This window comes from Leucoraja erinacea, chromosome 6 (assembly GCF_028641065.1).
Source record: "Leucoraja erinacea ecotype New England chromosome 6, Leri_hhj_1, whole genome shotgun sequence".
Taxonomy (NCBI): domain Eukaryota; kingdom Metazoa; phylum Chordata; class Chondrichthyes; order Rajiformes; family Rajidae; genus Leucoraja; species Leucoraja erinaceus.
The window spans coordinates 52,308,686-52,328,510 of record NC_073382.1 but is presented as its reverse complement, the minus strand read 5'-3'; the positions used below and the strand labels follow the sequence as shown (position 1 = coordinate 52,328,510).

At 42.3% G+C, this 19,825-nt stretch overlaps 2 protein-coding genes across 2 annotated transcripts in view; one reads left to right on the top strand and one right to left on the bottom strand.

Annotated features, from left to right (window-relative positions):
* LOC129698139 (protein THEM6-like) overlaps positions 1 to 2,951 on the top strand; it is a 30,598-nt gene extending 27,647 nt beyond the window's left edge. Inside the window, exon 4 of the mRNA XM_055637043.1 lies at positions 2,352 to 2,951. Coding sequence (XP_055493018.1) covers positions 2,352 to 2,579 — 228 coding nt within the window. The 3' untranslated portion in view covers positions 2,580 to 2,951. The remainder of the gene's footprint in view (positions 1 to 2,351) is intronic.
* Positions 2,952 to 18,483: 15,532 nt separating this feature from the next.
* The window catches only part of cwf19l2 (CWF19 like cell cycle control factor 2), a 53,989-nt gene continuing 52,647 nt past the window's right edge, over positions 18,484 to 19,825 (bottom strand). Inside the window, exon 18 of the mRNA XM_055637042.1 lies at positions 18,484 to 18,927. Coding sequence (XP_055493017.1) covers positions 18,781 to 18,927 — 147 coding nt within the window. The 3' untranslated portion in view covers positions 18,484 to 18,780. The remainder of the gene's footprint in view (positions 18,928 to 19,825) is intronic.

Genomic DNA, 19,825 nt, shown 5'->3' with positions numbered 1-19,825 from the left:
AGTGGGCATATGCATGGCAGATGCCGTTTAATGTGGATAAATGTGAGGTTATCCACTTTGGTAGCAAAAACAGGAAGGCAAATTACTATCTAAATGGTGTCAAGTTGGGAAAAGGAGAAGTACAACAGGATCTGGGGGTCCTTGTTCATCAGTCAACGAAAGTAAGCATGCAGGTGCAGCAGACAGTGAAGAAAGTGAATGGCACGTTGGCCTTTATAACAAGAGGAGTTGAGTATAGGTCCTTCAGCAGTTGTATAGGGCCCTTGTGAGACCACACCTGGATTATTGTGTGCAGTTTTGGTCCCCTAATTTGAGGAAGGACATTATTGCTATTGAGGGAGTGCAGCGTAGGTTTACAAGGTTAATTCCAGGGATTTACAAGGTTAATTCCTGTCATATGCTGAGAGAATGAAGCGGCTGGGTTTGTAATCTCTGGAGTTTAGGATGAGAGGGGATCTTATTGAAACATATAAGATTATTAAGGGTTTGGACACGCTAGAGGCAGGAAACATGTTCCCGATGTTGAGATGAGTCCAGAACCAGGGGCCACAGTTTAAGAATAAGGGGTAAGCCATTTAGAACGGAGACAAGGAAACACTTTTTCTCACAGAGAGTTGTGAGTCTGTGGAATTCTCTGCCTCAGAGAGCGGTGGAGGCCGGTTTTCTGGATACTTTCAAGAGAGAGCAAGATAGGGCTCTCAAAGATAGCGGAATCAGGGGATATGGGGAGAAGACAGGAACGGGGTACTGATTGGGGATGATTAGCCATAATCGCATTGATTGGCAGTGCTGGCTCGAAGGGCCGAATGGCCTACTCCTGCACCTATTGTCTATTGTGATGACAATGCTAATAACTATAAAATACAGTAAATGTTTCACTAAATTACTGAAAAGACTAAGGAGGACATGCTGGGCTGGTGGAAGATGCCTTCAGACTAGACAGTTGTGCAAAAAAGTGGCAAATGGGGAGGTGTGAATTAATACAAGGAATCCAAGGGAATGTGTCATGAAAGAGATAGGAAGTTTAATTGTTATATGCACTGACACTGGAACAATGAAATTCTTACTTGCAGCAGCATAACTTGCCTGTTAACACAATACTCATAACATAATAAACAAAACAAAAATCAATACATTAAAGACAATGTTAGTGCAACCAACAGGATAATAACAAATGTGGGTTACAAAGGAAACTGTCTGCATTTGATGGTATGATTCTTAGACTCAACTTTATCATTCTTATTATGGCTGTGATTGCCATTGAGTCTTCATTGCTGGTGTGGAATTTGTTATGTGGATTTCTAACATCTAACCATTTGCAACATGTGATGAAATACCTGGGCTGCCTCTAAAAACATTCTACATCCATCACTACAGCTATAGTAGCATTCAGTTACTTGACACAAGTCTTAAAGAGGTAGCAGCCTTCAAGCAATAACTATTGTTCCCAACCAATGTTGTATACATTTTGCAGACATTGGTTTCAAATTGTGCAGCCAATTACATGGGAGAGTTGTTGGAACAGAGAGATTGGTAGTTTACAAAGCTCTGAGAATTGGATTGCTGCTTTCGATATGGTTCTCAGGCAATGTTGCATTATATTATCACTTATTATTGCAGGAGCAAGTGTGAGACCTACAGTGCTGCAGTAGCAAGACTTAAATATCCAAATGCCTCTCGCCTTCTAATAGACTTTGTGACTCTCTTTGCACACCATTGCTTCCCAATCCTACAATTCAATCCTCGGAGTTAATTGGAGACACAAGGAACTGCAGATGCTGGAATCTTGAGTAAAACACAATGTGTTGTATTAACTCAGCAGGTCAGGTAGCATCTGTGGGGGGAACAGGTGGGTGATACAGGTTTGGAGGACTTTTGATTGGCAGATGGGTAGAAAGGCTAATGTCAATGAGATTTAATTGTGTGATTTGAGTTATTTTGCATCGTTATAAACAGCTGTTTATCAAGATTATTCCACTTACAGCTGATGGACATTTGTAATGATTTTGATTACAATTGTAGTTTGGTTCAGCAAGACTTCTCTTCACAGAGCATCTTTGGTCATTGCTTTCAGGGACCTTGCAGGAAAAAAAACTCCAGACCATGTTTTGTTTAAAATATCTCCAGTCCTTAAGATTAATCGAACACCTTTCATTTTGATCTATTGTTTTCCTTAACTAAAGGGAAGTTTGAATCTGATGCTTAAATCTGCACTGAGTTGAAGGATTAGTAACAATGTTCTGGCCTTATCTTGAGTTAAACTTGAGTCCACCTTGCGCGAGTGGAATCATCCCTCCTGTGGCAACACCATCACTATTTTCTTGCTGAAATATGTGTTCTCTCTCCAACAGATCCTTTGCTGGGATGAAAAGGCATTTTATATCGAGCAGGAGTTCATTTCCTGCAAGGACAGCTTTGTGTGTGCCACCATGCTGTGTCGACAGAATGTACTGTACAGCACCCCAGATAAGTTACTGCAGCTCCTGTGCAAGCGGAAGGTAGAATGCCCAGATTTTCCGGACGAGGTACTGTTATGGACTAAGTACAACCAAGCCAGCAGTGCAAGGCTAAGAGCGTAATGATGTCTTCAGCAAGACCAAACAGTTCTAGGCAAGGAACCAAGGATGGTATAGATATCTAGTGATAATAGCAGTGGTGTATCACTTTAATGTTGACATTCTGCTCTAGGAATTTTTTTATCTTTTAAGCTCCTGACCAAATTATTTATTTTATGTTTCAAGGGAAAGCTTGGATTCACATGCGTGAATGTATTATAAATCAGTGACACTGGATGGCACATATCTTTGAAATTGTATTTATGCAAATTTTGTTTTATGAGCTCTTTATTGTTAAATGCATTAATGTAATTTATTGACGAAATTATATTCATATTTGTTTGATGGAGATGATCATCAATATATAATTAAAATAGTTGTATCTGGCTCATCTTCCCTCAGAGTCCAGTGTAATCCTTTTGCCTGTGATGTCTGCCATCGTTGTTGTGACTTTTCACTAGAACAATTACATCAAATGACAGTATAGAGAGAAAGTGCATCAAGTGTCATCTGAATACTTTTCATATCAGTTCAACCACCTCATTTAAACTTTCACAGACCTGGCCACCCCTGCCATAGATTGGCTATTTAAAATTCAGTTAGTAGATCCTGGTTTACAATTATAAAGTGCCTCCAACATATTTGGCAGTTAATTTTCATCGGACACTGTAAGGCGAATCCTGCAGGATTTACTGCAGGCCCCATGGGAGTAGGTAAACCTTTAAGTTTTTGGTAAGAACTTTATGGACCCAGGAGACACACTCACATGCACATAAATTGTTCTCTAGGTGTGATTTAGTTTAGAGATACAACATGGAAACTTGCCCTTCGGCCCACTGAGTCAATCACCCGTTCACACTTGTTCTATGTTATCCCACTTTTGCATCCACTTGGGGCAATTTACAAAGGCCAATTAACCTGTAAATCCGCTCGCGTTTGGGATGTGGGAAGAAACCGCAGCCACTGGAAGAAATCATAGGGAGAATGTGCAAACACTACAGACAGCACCAAGTCGGGATCGAACCCAGGTCTCTGGCGCAGCAGCTCTACCAGATGCACCATTGGGCTACCCCTCTACCTGTTTAATGTTCTGCTGTACAAACCGTGTAACTTGCACAGGTACCCAATTGGCTTGTGAGCTGAACCTGAGAGTGACCCTGTGACATGAAACCATCAGACTGTATGTTTAGCCAAAAGCTTAAAAACCACTTTGTTGAAAAAAACAGGACTTCAAAATTGTATGTATGCAGTTGCCCTGGAAAATTGCCACCATCTATTCCATCAATGCGTCCAATTACAAAGTCAAACATTATGCTGGTCTTTGCCATAATAATACTTAACTACAAGAGTGAAGTCCCTTTCCCACTTGGGCGACCTCCACCGCGACCTCTGGTGAGTTTGCCCGCGACCCATAGTCGCGGCAAGGTCGCCACGAGGTCGTAGGAGGTCTTCGTCACTCCTTCATGGTCGATAGTGGTCTCCGCGTAGTCGAGGATTCAGCTAGGTCGCGGCGTATTTTTCAAGATATTAAAAATTGACCACGACTAAAAATAGGTCGCCGTGGGAAAAATCGATATTTTTTTTGTCATAACAAGATGTTTTATAATAATATAGATGTTAAGCTTATATCTTATCTTAATGTTTGGTAACAAAAACAGGAAGGAAGATTATTATCTAAATGGTGTCAAGTTGGGAAATGGGGAAGTACAACATGATCTTTGTTCATCAGTCAATGAATAAGCATGCAGGTACAGCAGGCAGTGAAGAGTTGAGTAAAGGAACAAAGAGGTCCTTCTGCAGTTGCACATGGCCCTAGTGAGACCACACCTGGAATATTGTGTGCAGTTTTGGTCTCCAAATTAGAGGAAGGACATTCTTGCTGTTGAGGGAGTGCAGCGTAGGTTTACAAGGTTAATTCCCGGGATGGCGGGACTATCATATGCCGAGAGAATGGAACGGCTGGGCTTGTATACTCTGGAATTTAGAAGGATGAGAGTGGATCTTATTGAAGCATAAGATTATTAAGGGTTGGACACGCTAGAGGTAGGAAACATGTTCCCGAAGTTGGGGGAGTCCATAACCAGGGGCCACAGTTTAAGAATAAGGGGCAAGCCATTTAGAACGGAGATGAGGAAACACTTTTTCACACAGAGAGTTGTGAGTCTGTGGAATTCTCTGCATCAGAGGGCGGTGGAGGCCGGTTCTCTGGATACTTTCAAGACAGAGCTAGCTCTTAAAGATAGCGGAGTCAGGGGAGATGGGGAGAAGGCAAGAACGGGGTATTGATTGTTGATGATCAGCCATGATCACATTGAATGGCCTAATCCTGCACCTATCATCTATTGTCAGTTTAATTGATGCAAAAATATAGTAATCCAAATACAGAAGTATTGTCTATTTTCTATTCTCGAGGTTGTGCCATTGTGGCACACCAGTTCTCAGCAGAAGAAGGACATTTGTACAAAAACAATTTATATATGAATTCCAGCTTGACATTTGATGCCATTAAGTGGAATATAAACCATTTACTTCACAGCTTATAAAACAAACACATTCCAAACAAACCTTAATCAAACACAGATTTGCAGAAGATACAAGATAAAATTAGACTTTTGTACACATTTTATGCATACTGAAATATCAACAAATGCGAGAATTAAGAGACAGGAGCAACAAATGATAGGTAAATAACGATTGTTTCACCCACATACACTTGATATAGCCCCTTGGAAGCCAGACCAAGTCTGCAAAAGTCAAGGAGATGGCTGCGGTAGAAAAAACATTAAGATAAGATATAAGCTTAACATCTATATTATTATAAAACATCTTGGATGTTTACTTGTGGGTTTGCTTGCTTGAACTTTTTCTTTGATTCACATCTCCTCGAAAACACGACGCAGTAACGGTGAAATGTGTACATATTCCAGTAGAGATTTACCTCATGATCTCAAAAATCCCCTCATCTCAAAATGTGATTTATTATTTCCCGAGTTTTTTACTAAAATTGTTCGCCAATCTAACATCTTTTTAAAATCTAACGTGCTGAAGCGAGCTGGATGACGTCACAATGCCCGTGGTGGCCGTCACAGGGGACGACCTCCTCTCCGTCTTCCCCGCCCGATCGTCTGTCACGTTGGTGGGTGGGCTTACCCTCATGGAAGCCATGATCGGCCAGCCTTCCGCTGCTTTTCACCGTCCTCAGATCGCTCCGCGCTCACTCTGGTCCACGCCGACTGCAGCCTATCTCGGGAGGATTCTGCTCTATGATCTGGATCCGGCTCTATGACGCTGGCTGCCTCTATCCGCTCCCCCTCCCTCTCTACCTACTCCCCGGGGCAGAGAAAGAGAGAGAGAGAGATAGAGGGGGGGGTGGAGAAGGGGCGAGAGGGGAGAGGGGGCCCTCCCTCTCTGTCCCCCCCCCCCCCTCCCTCTAGGGAGTGGTGAATATTGGGACCTATGGGTGAGTGGTGAGTATTGCGTTCGGGAACCAGCCCTCCCCTGTGACGCCACACCCCCCACCACCCCTCAATCTCTACCCCCCTCCTTCTCCCTCTCTGCCCCCCTCTCCCTCCCTCTCCACTCCCCCTCCCCCACTCTAGCCGTGCCTGCGCAGTAGGGTGTTATGCGTGAGTGGATAGGGCGGGAGATGGGGTAAAAGAAGGGAGTGTATAATATTAATATCATATCAAGGGGGGGGTTAGTGTGTGTGTGTGACGCCGAAGGCCGCCCCCCTCGCAACCACGCTTTGAGTAGCAATGTTACAAAATTTTGAGATTTAAAAAATCAAGTCTGCAATTTATCCCATCAGATAAAGCATAACAATAAGTTTAATTTGACACCAAATTCACTTTCATATCTCAAGTATTAAAAAAGTTATGACCATTTTCATACTCGGAAATTAGCATCTTGTTCCCTATTGATTTTCAATGGACATTACAAAAAAGCTGTGATCTTGGATAGTCAAACGCCCATTTCTTAAGGAAAGATTAACATTTTTAAATAGCCTAAGTGTCTAAAGATTATTCACAAATAATTCACAATATAACATGATTTTTATATCTAATTTACATTAATTTATAGGCCAAATGGAAGGAATTTAGTGTTCAATTGCTGTAAATAAATGCCCATTTAAATCGGCTTTCTAGTGGGTTCATGTGGAACGCGCTGGTTTAGAACGTTGACATAGCGCTGGATTAGTGCCCTCAAATGCCGAGAAAAATACTGCGGGATATAAAAAGCCCAAAATGAGCTACTCGCTATAGATAACTTTAATTACAGGGTTATATATATGCCCCATTTAATGTAAAAATAAGGTACATACCTTTAATTGTTTGCTCTATAAAACCCTGGGGCTGCGAGAGGTTGCGGAATCAGACAGTAATTTTAAAACTATTAGAACTATATTATCGAGGCCTATAAAACTAATAATACCTTTTGCGACCGGGTCTTGCAGCGATTTTTCGTTAATGATTTACTAGGCTGAACATGTGCGATTAGTACAGCCTAGTAAAAATCGCGTTTTAAACCCGCCCCCTCCAAACAGCGCCAAAATCGCCGACATGGCTGAGGGCAGATTCCTAATGACGATTCAGGTAGGTTTTGTAACATACCTACTTTGAGGGGACGGGACCCAACGGGTCCCCCTTGGTCTAGTATATCGTAAAACGAAAGTAACTCGTTATATTTAGCATTCAGACTTCTTTAGCCATTCTTCCATCGTCACCTTCTAGAAGCAGACATATCTTGGTTATTGGTCTTTTCAAGACATTGTTCTTAGTCGGATGTCGTACTGTATGCACCAAACCTTTAATGTCTGGCATAATCTCCAGTATCCTTCCCATCAACCTCGTGGTGCAGTAGAATCAACCACTAAAACAATATCACCTGGAATAAAATGTATTCTTACTTTCAACCATCGTTGCTGTTCTGGGATTAGAGGCAAATATTCTTCTGTCCACATTTTCCAAAAAAGATCTGTCATATATTGTACTTGTCTCCATCTGCATCTCATATACAAATCTTCCTTCACAAAGAACCCAGGTGGTAGCATTGGATTGCTTTTCAACGAAAGAATATGATTTGGTGTAAGTGCTTCCAGGTCACTCGATCATCAGAACTCTTGGTAATGGGTCGATCATTTAAAATTACCTCAATTTCACAAAATAAAGTTTGCAATCCTTCATCGCCCAGAACTTTTTGTTTAAGGACAGAGCGTAACACATTTCGAACCAGCGGATCAACCGTTCCCAAACACTGCCGTGATGAGATCCCGCTGGGATAAAATTCCACTTTATCCCATTCTGATGCATAACACTCTGGATCATATTCTGATTTAAGCTTTTAAGTGCTTCTCTCCATTCTCTTTCCGTTCCAACAAAATCCGTACCATTATCTGATCTTAATGATGAAACTTGACCTCGTCCACAGATAAATCTTCGTAATGTTTGAATGCAGGAGTCTGTGTCAAGTGTAAATGCAACTTCAAGATGTACCGCTCTGCTCGCCATGCAAGTGAAGATTACACCATCCCTTTTTATCTTACTTCGTCCTCTCTTAACCTCGCCAAACCTTCCTTTCTTTGAAAAAAAAACCTTGTGTTTTTTCATTTAAGTAACCAAAATAATCTACTCCTACATCTGTAAATGGAGGATTATCAGGTTGAATCCTCTCCAGAGGTAAGTCCGCCACTTTTTGTTCTCCTACTTTTCCATGCTGTCACCTACATTCAACACTATTTTTTTATTATTTCATGCAGCAGAGTTAGCTTTGACAATCCAACATTTCTTACGAAGTTTTGACAACATATAATTTCTTCCTCCATGTCCGATCTGTTCATGGATATGTCGTAATATGTAGTAATATTGAAATATAAAAAGTCCTTCAAGAGAATAATAGGATGCATAACCTCTTCAGGCATTGCTAGTCTATTCAGGTAACCACCTACTCTAAAAAGTCCTTCATCCAATACCGGATCAAGCTGTACAAGAGACTGTAATTTTGACACCATGCACTCCGGCTTCTAATGTCAATATCTCTTCTTTGTATCTTTGTCTTTGACAGAAAGAGATAATTACGTTTTCTGCTCTGAGAAGATCCTCAAGATATATTCCCTATACGTGGTACAATGCCTTCAATCCATCGTTTCATTATATTCCTTCCTTCTTACATTTTTGACACCACCTTATGGTGTGACCAACCTCATCGCATGTCAAACACAAACCTCATGGCTTAATGGCAGATGCGTCTCTTTTCTTCTCACTGTTGTTTCTACAGGTATTACAGCGGTAGCAAAACTGCTTTCCTTAGGTCCTAACCTTCCTTTTGTTTTACTAAAAGTAGAACCTTTGGCAGTTGCAATTAGTTTAGGATCTTGAATATTCCCATGGCGTGGATCTGACATTAACCGTACTTCCATGAAATTCACCTGGTCAGGAAGCATGGCTGGCTGACTGTGGTCTTCCTGTATCTGACCTGCTCTATCTCTCCACCTTTTTCTAAGCCTATAGGACAGTTTAAAAATGATAGTTCTCATATTACAAACAACATTTATTTCTTCCATGTAGTTGAGATTTCTCATTGAGTTACAACAACCCCTATATATATCGCAAACTCATACAATGCCTTCACATCTTCCGCCTAGATTAGTGGGCAAAATTGGGGAACATGGTATTAGGGGTAGAGTGCTGACATGGGTAGAAAATTGGTTGGCAGACAGGAAACAAAGAGTAGGGATTAACTTTCAGAATGGCAGGCAGTGACTAGTGGGGTAGCGCAAGGCTCGGTGCTGGGAACGCAGCTATTTACAATATACATCAATGATTTGGATGAAGAGATTCAAAGTAACATCAGCAAATTTGCAGATGACACAAAGCTGGGTGGCAGTGTGAACTGTGAGGAGGATACTATGAGAATGCAGGGTGACTTGGACAGGATGGGGGAGTGGACAGATGCATGGCAGATGAAGTTAAATGTGGATAAATGTGAGGTTATCCACTTTGGTTTCCAAAACAGGAAGGCAGATTACTATCTAAATGGCGTCAAGTTGGGAAAAGGGTAAGTACAATGGGATCTGGGGGTCCTTGTTCATCAGTCTTTGAAAGTAAGCATGCAGGTACAGCAGGCAGTGAAGAAAGCGAATGGCATGTTGGCCTTTATAACAAGAAGAGTATAGGAGCAAAGAGGTCCTTCTGCAGAAGGACAGTGCCCTAGTGAGACCACACTTGGAGTATTGTGTGCATTTTTGGTCCCCTAATTTGAGGAAGAACATTCTTGCTATTGAGGGAGTGCAGCGTAGGTTTACAAGGTTATTTCCCGGGATGGCGGGACTGTCATATGCTGAGAGAATGGAGCGGCTGGACTTGTACACTCTGGAGTTTAGAAGGATAAGAGGGGATCTTATTGAAACATATAAGATTGTCATATGGACACGCTGAAGGCAGGAAACATGTTCCCGATGTTGGAGTCCAGAACCAGGGGCCACAGTTTAAGAATGAGGGGTAAGCCATTTAGAACGGAGATGAGGAAACACTTTTTCTCACAGAGAGTTGTGAGTCTGAAATTCTCTGCCTCAAAGGGCGGTGGAGGCCGGTGCTCTGAATACCTTCAAGAGAGAGCTAGATAGGGCTCTTAAAGATAGCGGAGTCAGGGGATATGGGGAGAAAGCAGGAACGGGGTACTGATTGGGGATGATCAGCCATGATCACATTGAATGGCAGTGCTGGCTTGAAGGGCCGAATGGCCTACTCCTGCACCTATTGTCTATTGTGTATAAATCTCATGTTATGGAGTATAGAGGCAAATAAATAAATGATGGGTCTGTTCCAAACATTATGGTGGGCATTGTGTATCCATCTGAGTGTATTTTATAACTATTTACATGATTTATTATTTGAATCATGTAAATCATTATTTACATTCTGGGATCTGCACACCTTTGAAAATTTCCAATTTCTACCATGCTGGTTCAAACAGAATATTGGACGAGTTTAAAGCTCAGCTTACAGTCTTAGAACATCAGTTTATGCCTGCATGAAATCAGATCAAATAAATGTAAATGTGGATGACTTGGTCTTGGTCAAACATGCCAGACAGCATACTTGCTACTCAATGAATATTTAATAGAAAATTAAAATAATAAGAATTAGTAGCATCAATCTGCTTTCAAATTGAAGTGCTGAATATTCAGTGGCATAAAATAATTTCCTTTTGTTTCTGTACATGACAGGTTTCCTAGTCTGCATGACTTTATTCGCTATGAAAAAATATTAATAGCAATGTTACAACATTTTGAGATTTAAAAAATCAAGTCTGCAAATTATCCCATCAGATAAAGCATAAAAAGTTTAATTTGATACCTATTTCAAGTTCAAGTTCAAGTGAGTTTATTGCCATGTGTCCCTGATAGGACAATGCAATTCTTGCTTTGCTTCAGCACACATAGTAGGCATTTACTACAAAACAGATCAGTGTGTCCATATACCATAATATAAATATATACACACATGAATAAATAGACCGATGAAGTGTAAATAACAGATAATGGGTTATTAATAATCAGAGTTTTGTCCGAGCCAGGTTTAATAGCCTGATGGCTATGGGTAAGTAGCTATTCCTGAACCTGGTTGTTGCAGTCGTCAGGCTCCTGTACCTTCTACCTGAAGGTAGCGGGGAGATGAGTGTGTGGCCAGGATGGTGTGGGTCTTTGATGATACTGCCAGCCTTTTTGAGGCAGCGACTGCGATAAATCCCCTCGATGGAAGGAAGGTCAGAGTCGATGATGGACTGGGCAGTGTTTACTACTTTTTGTAGTCTTTTCCTCTCCAGGGCGCTCAGGTTGCCGAACCAAGCCACGATGCAACCGGTCAGCATGCTCTCTACTGTGCACCTGTACAAGTTAGAGAGAGTCTTCCTTGACAAACCGACTCTCCGTAATCTTCTCAGGAAGTAGAGGCGCTGATGATCTTTCTTGATAATAGCATTAGTGTTCTCGGACCAGGAAAGATCTTCAGAGATGTGCACGGCCAGGAATTTGAAGCTCTTGACCCTTTCAACCATCGACCCGTTGATATAAACGGGGGTTTGTCCCCATCCTACGCCTTCCCAAGTCCACAATCAGATCCTTGGCTTTGCCGGTGTTGAGGGCCAGGTTATTGCGCTGGCACCATATGGACAATTGCCCGATCTCTCTTCTATACTCTGACTCATCCCCATCAGTGATACGTCCCACAACAGTGGTGTCGTCAGCGAACTTGATGATGGAGTTCGCACTGTGACCGGCTACGCAGTCATGAGTATAGAGTGAGTGCAGCAGGGGGCTGAGCATGCAGCCTTGAGGTGCTCCCGTGCTGATTGTTATCGAGGCTGACACATTTCCACCAATACGAACAGACTGTGGTCTGTGAATGAGGAAGTCGAGGATCCAATTGCAGAGGGGTGCATAGAGACTCTGTTCTGCGAGTTTGGTAACCAGCTTAGAGGGGATGATTGTGTTAAATGCCGAGCTGTAATCGATGAATAACAGTCTGACATATGAGTTTTTGTTGTCCAAGTGGTCCAGAGTGGAGTGGAGGGCCAGCGAGATCGCATCCACCGTTGATCTGTTGTGGCAGTAAGCGAACTGCAGTGGGTCCAGGTTTTTGTCGAGGTAGGAGTTGATTTGCTCCATGATCAACCTCTCAAAGCACTTCATCACCATTGGCGTTAGTGCCACTGGTCGATAGTCATTGAGGCACGTCACCTTACTCTTCTTGGGCACTGGTATAATTGATGCCCTTTTATAGCAGGTGGGGACCTCAGACCTCAGAAGTGAGAGGTTGAAAATGTCTCACTTTCATATCTTCAGTATTAAAAAAGTTATGGCCATTTTCGTACTCGGAAATTAGCATCTTTTTCCCTATTGCATTTCCATTGACTTAACTCAAAAGCTGTGATCAAGGACAATCAAAAGCTCATAACTTTCTTAAAAATTAAGAGAACTGAATGAAATTTTCAGTTATTATAGATTGAAGCATTCTGAAACAAATATGAAATAATCTTACTTGGATGACCTGAAATTAAAGCATATAATTAGTTAGTTACCTAATTGTAGCTAATTACAAAATTCAATTACTAGATCTAAACATCTATCAATTTCTTAAGAAAATGTTAACATTTTTAAATAGCCTAAGTGTCCAAATAACATTCACACAAGAATTCACTATAACATGATTTTTAAATCTCATTCTCATGAATTTATAGGCCAAATGGAAGGAATTTTGTGTTTAATTCCCGTAAATTAATGGCCATTTAAATTATCTTGCGAGTGGGATTTTGTGGAACGCGATCGATTGGAATGTTGCGGTTGCAGTGAATTTAAACCCCATATCAGCAGAAAAACACTGCTGGTTCAGATGGGTCCCAAGTCATCTTCTCGCAACCTGAAATTTTGATTAAAGGCATCTTAAGAAGCACTTTTTAACAAAGATCTTAGAGCAGAGCAAGATGGGTTACTCTCACGCAAAAGTGTAGTACGCTCATGGGCGGATTCATGGGTGATTATAGGACCCAATTTAGCGACCAGTCCCCGCCATCTTGTTCCGCCATCTTGCTCCGCCATCTTGTTCCGCCATCTTGCTTCCGGCCAAAGATCGGATCTTTGTTTCCGCAGGGGGGAGAGGGATTGAGCGGCCCGGGGCAGCGGGGAGAGGGAGTGGGGGGCAGCGGGGAGAGGGAGTGTGGGGCAGCGGGGAGAGGGGCATAGGAGGGGGGGAGACATTGTAGTGTGGGGCAGGCAGTGCCGAGGGAGGGGGCCGGTGGGGGGGGGGGGGGGGGGGGGGGGGGGGGGGGGGAGAGTTGAGGGGTGGGGATAAGGCCTAGTGTGTGTTAAGTTGCGGGGAGGTTTACAATGTTTCTTATTTAATGTTCCTTGTCTAGTCTGAAATAAAGTTCATCATTGGATCAGAAGAAAGTATAATTGTGTGTGTTATATGATTATATACATTTATATCACATTCATGTATGTGTGTTTATAAACATTTTATTCTTCAACAAGAATTAACAGAATTATGAACTAACAGAATTATGAATCTAACCCTATATCACACACAAAAACTTCCCCCGCAATGTCAATCACCCTGCGAGTCGGGTCGGTTCCGGTTACTACAAAATCAACTCAAACACTGCTTGTGAGCCATTTAAAAAGAAATGATTTAAAAAACATTAAAAAAGGCAATTACCAGAGTCAAATTTTATTCTTGACAAGAAGTGTAAACTGACAGAATTATGAATCTAACCCTATATCACACACACAAACTGTTGCCCCGCAACATTGATTACACTGCGAATCGGGTCGGGTCAGGTAGGCTCCGGTTGCCCAGGATCCCCTCCGTAGCGTACTACACGTCAGCCCATTGTATTTCGCAGGAGTAACCCATCTTGCTCTGCTCTAAGATCTTTGCTTTTTAATGGAAAAATAAGCGGCGTACCTTGCCTTGTCCCCTACGTGAGATCCGTCCCATTGTCGGCGTTCACGGCTTTAGAAGGTAATTTTTAATTTACTCTAGCAATTAAATCATCCAGCGCAGTTTAAAAATAACTCCAGAGAACGAATGTCGGAGCGATTTTTCTTGAGCAACTAAACAGGCTGACGAACATCGATTTGAACAGTCTGGAGAAAACGGCATTTTAAACCCGCCCCCCTCTCAAAGGCGCCAAAGTTGCAAACACGGGCAGTGACAGAACTGCAGCGCCTCTGAAGGTAAGATTTGTAACATACCTAATATTAATTCAAGACCTTGCCCATCTATTGCGGCTCCATATTTAGATTTCTACTTTGGTATCTGATTACCATACTTACCTTAATATATTCACAAAATCTTTTTAGATTCTCCTTAACCTGATCTGCCAGAGCTATCTCATGCCCCCTTTTTGGCCTTGTTTTCCTTCTTACATATGATCCACAACCCGCTTTACTCAGGGATACATTTGATCCCAGCTGCCTATTCCTGACCCATTGCCTCTTTTTTTCTGACCAGACCCTCAGTTTCAGTTTCAGTATTCATCAACAATATAATCATATGAACTTTTAATTTTTGTCTTCCAAATATATATGACCAGCCCTAGATTAAAAATGTAAACTGATATTTTTAACAGAGTTTTAAGTAGATATGTGTTCCTCACAGCCGTTAGACTCATACAAGTTAGACTATACAATCATAAATTCCTTCATTCTCGTTAACATAGCATATGCATTTTTGCTCTATGCTCACAACCCAATTCCAAATAAACTGCCTTCAAGGACATTATCCATTATTGTTAATATTTTAAAACAAATTAAACATATTTCTTTCTCTGATCAGTCCAGAAGATATTCCTAAAATAAGTTGCACTGATCCATAGGTTGATGAATGGAGTGACAATTTACATTAGAAACTGTAATTTTCAATAACCTACTGCAAAGTATCCCCAGCTTGTCCTGAAATGTTCCTAGCCCTCCTGTACAATGATGATATCTTTCTATCCCTCATAGCATTCATCCTGTACCTGCAGGAAGCCTCACAATGTTGGCCTGGACTTGCAGCAGCTTCATATCACGGGGCACCCAAACCCCCTTTATCTACTTAACAATACATTAGTCTACTTGAATTATGAAGAGTCTCCAAACTGCTCAGATGAACCTTCCAAGATTAATTTCACCGAGTCCTGTGAACAGGGAAAAAGTTTAAGAAAAAAAACAAAGTTTCAGTGAAGATTGTACTAATGGCTACAATGAAAATTACTATTTATTGAAAAAGTCAAACATAGACCTTAAAAATTCTCAACACAAGAAAGGAAATGTATACAAAAACAATTTGTATTTGAATTCCATTCTGAACTGCCCGTGTGGAATGTAAACCACTTATTTCAGATATTAAAACAAGAGTTGGCTCTAATTCTTAATACATACAGTACTAGCAAGTTCATTAACATATACTGTGAACCAGAGTTAACTGTAGTACATACATAAAATTGGTTATTAGCAGTCATTTCTAATGGCGCCAAAGGTTACAGGGAGAAGCCAGTGGAATGACATTGAGGGAAAAATAGATCAGCCACAATTGAATAGTGTAGACTCGATGATTCTACATTTCTAATCCAATGTCTTATGGTTTTGCAATTTTATAAATGTACCACTAATAATTGTTTGCAGACACAAAATGCTGGAGTAACTCAGCAGGACAGGCAGCATCTCTGGAGAGAAGGAACAGGTGAAGTTTCGGATCTCGGCCTGAAACGTCACCAATTCCTTCTCTCCAATGATGCTGCCTGTCCTGCTGAGTTACTACAGCATCTTGGGTCTACCTTCGATTTATACCAGCATCTGCAGTTCTTTCCTACTAATAATTGCTTCATGTGACTAGGCTGCCACAATGTTTATTGTGGAAAGCTATAGTAAGAATGTTCCCTGACATTGTAAGCTTTTCTTATATTTAACCGATATATAAACTATCTACTATCTACATTACTAAAACTCTGTTCTTGACCGCTTTTGGCCATCTGTGCTGCGATTTCTGAGAGAACGCCGCCACCTATGGCCGTCATTTTTGGCCACCTTGCTCAGAGCCCCTCTCCGCCGTATGTGTGCCGAAGATTTTTCCCGTCGATGAAAAATGACAGAGATATTAATGATTTTACAAAATTCCCCATTCTCTCTGCTGCCCCTGCTGGCGGCAGGGGGGAGGGACTATAAAACCAGGAAGTGGTGTACCTCAATCAGTGTCTGCAAGCTGGAGGAAGGCAGAGGGTCACGTTTCACTGAGCTGTGAATAACACTGAACACATGTCTACTCAAATGTAAGTGTCCTTAGTGGTTCTAAAACGCTTGCAGAATGTGTCTATTGGTTCTAAAATGTTTGCAAAAAGTGTTTATTGGTTCTAAAATGTTTGCAAAAAGTGTCTCTTTTGGTTCTACAATGCTTGCAGAATTGTCTTTTTTGGTTCTAAATGCTTTTTAGGTTCTCCCCCCTTTCCTCTCTCCCCCCTCCCCCCCTCTCCCTCTTCCTCCCTCCCCCCCCTCCTCTCCCCCTCCTCTCCTCTCTGTCGTCCTCTCTCTACCCGTCTCTCCGCCCTCCCCCTCTCCCCCCCCCTTTTCCTCGCCCCCCCCCTCTCTCCCCCCCCCCCTCCTCTCCCCCCCTTTCCTTCCTCCCCTCCTTCCCTCTCCTTCCTCCTCTCCTCCCTCACCCCTCCTCTCTTCCCCTCCTCTCTTTTTCTTCCCCCTCCCCCCCACAATTTCTCCCCTAAACCACCTCCCCTCCATACCCCTACCCCCTTCCCTCCCTGTTCCCTCTCCCCCCCTCCTCAGCACACCCTCTCTCCCCTCCCCTCCCCCACCCCCCCCTACCCTCCCCCCCCTCCCTGCTCCCCACCTCACCCCCTCTCACTCTCTCTCCTCCCCCACCTTTCCCCCCTCACCCACCCTCCCTCTTATCCTCCTCTCCATCCCTCTTGCCCCTCTCTCTGTGTCTCTGTCTCTCTCTCTGCTTCTGCCCCTTCTCTCTCTGCCCTCACTCTCCCCCCCCCCCCCCCCCCCCCCCCTCCTCTCTAGATGTGACTGCAAGTTGGGGGCTATGCATCAGTAGATACGGTGGTTATGGGGTAAAAGGACCAAATTAATAATATTAATATAATATCAAGGGGGTAATTAGCGTGAGTGTGGGGGGGGGGGGGATAGTTAGTGTGTGTGACGCTGCATGCCGCCTCCCCCCACAACCGCACGTTGGGGGAACAGACCCAACGGGTCTGCACTTGGTCTAGCAAGTTATATAATTTAAAACTGGTGGTCATCGGCACGTATTCGCTGTTTATTATCTGATTCAACAAGCAGTAATGTTAGATTTGTTGAAATATTATAGCATTGATGGAGGTTGTTTGTATTGGAGTAGAATTGTTGAAATATTACAGCAATGATGGAAGTTGTTAAGCTCGCACTGGTTTTTATGAAATCCAATTAATCCTATTCAGTGGCTCTCCCTCCATCTCTTCAACTTTGCCCACTTCAAGTACGAAAGCAATTCCCTTTTGAAAGCCAGAATTGAATTGGCTTTCCATCACACCTCAAGGCTGCGTACTCAGCCCCTGCTCTACTCATAGAAACATTGAAACTAGGTGCAGGAGTAGGCCATTCGGCCCTTCGAGCCTGCACTGATCATCCACCATGGTATACTCACGACTGTGTAGCCAGACACAGTGCTAACTCCATCTTCAAGTTTGCCGACAGCACCACCATTGTTGGGTGAATTACAGATGATGATGAGTCAGAAGAGTATAGAAAGGAGATTGATCGACAGACCAGATGGTGCCAGTACAACAACCTTGCTCTTAATGTCAGTAAGACCAAGGAACTGATTGTGGACTTTGGAAGATGAATGATGAGGTCCCACAAACCTGCCTATATTGACGAGACAATGGTGGAGAGATTCAAATTTGAAGCTTCTGAAATTTGGTGTACATCTTTGAAGGACCCAGCATACTGATGCAATTATGAAGAAAGCCAATCAATGCTTCTACTTCCTGCGAAGATTGTGGAGATATGGTATGTCAGAGAGAACTTTCTTGAACTTCTACAGGTGTACAGTAGGAAGCATATTGACTGGTTACATCACTGCCTGGTTTGGCAACTTGAACGAAAAGACTGCAAAAAGTGGTGAACATTGCCCAGTCCATCATGGGTACTGCGTTCCCCCACCATTGATGGGATTTACAGGAGTCGCTGCCTCAAAAAGGTTAATTGGCTTCGGTAAAATAAAATTGTAAATTGTCCCTAGTGTATAGGACAGGGCTAATCTAGGGGGTGATTGCTGGTGGGCGCGTACTTGGTGTGCTGAAAGATCTGTTTCCACGCTGCATCTATAAAATCTAAAGTCTAATGAAACAGCTTAAAGAGAGCAGGTGAAATGACAGAAATTCACTACTGTTCAGAGTATCAAATTTTAATTTGCTTTCATACACTTTAATTGACTTAGAACTAAGGGACAAATTAAAAATATGTACATTAGGCTTTTTTATTTTCTATGATACAGACTTAAATATTCTCAAAATGGCACAATTTAAATTTTACATTCTTGAACTGTCTTCACAATAAAATGTAGAATTGTGAACTATTTCAGTTGTTCTACACAGTTATGGTTGATTAGAGAATCAATGTAAAGAAACATCGAACTTGTACACACAATGCTTCTAGAGAGTAACTATGTTCTGTCAGATGACGCCATTATTCTTTGTATTTGCTATTGGTACAGTCATATGGCTTCCACCACTGCGAAAACTGCAGCACTTTCTTCCTCTGATCGTCAAAGTTTTCTCTGAGTGGTTTCCGCCATCGCCGTGGCTCTAGGTCTAACATGCCACCAACAATTTCCTTTAAAAAAAAAGGCATAGATACGCTGATGTCAATAATTTTTATGTAAAGTAAAATAAGATGTTATTTCTGTTCCCTGTGTTATTTCTGTTTCACCTATTATCCCACACACACAATCTCCTTCCTCTGTGGGGAGAGGTTGTTGGGACAAAGAGGTGTGTTTTCCAATTATGAATTCTGACTTCCTCAGTTAGTTTCTAATATTAAAACAAAAATTGTATATTTTGTCCAATGTTTTCAATTAATTCTGAGATTTAAAAAAAAAATTGTTCTTCTATGACACTTCTGAAGACTGTTTTATATTTACATTGCCTTCCTTGTGCAGCTCTATTATTTTAGTGAATTGCAATCTAAATTCTGGTCTCACACTCAAGATGAGATTAAAGAATTTCATTGCACCTTGGTGTTAATGAGAATCAAATAATCTGAATCTGAATCATCAGACCCGGCAGGGTAAGCATTTCAAATATCATCATTGGTATATTACCTCCGGAGGTCGAGTCAAGACATTAACCATTTAATGAGTTTTTATTAAACTACTAGACAAAGTGGAACCCGTTGGGACCCTGTCACAGGGGAGGTCTGGTCCCCCAACGCAATCCGTTACCCCAACGCAATATTCCACCACTAACCTGTAGCCCCCAACTGCGTAGGCTCGGCTCATTTCTCCTCATCCCCCAGCACTCCATCCCTCCTCTTCACCCTCCCTCTTCTTTCCCCTCTCCTCCTCCCTTCCCTCCCTATCCACTACCCTCAGTCACTCCCTCACCTCCCCCACTGCCCTTCTCTCCCCTACTTCCTACCTCCCCCTCTCCCCTCTACTCCCTCTATTCTCCCTCCTCCCTCTTCTGCCCTCCCCAATACCCCTCACCTCTCCTTTCCCCTACCCTCAGTCACT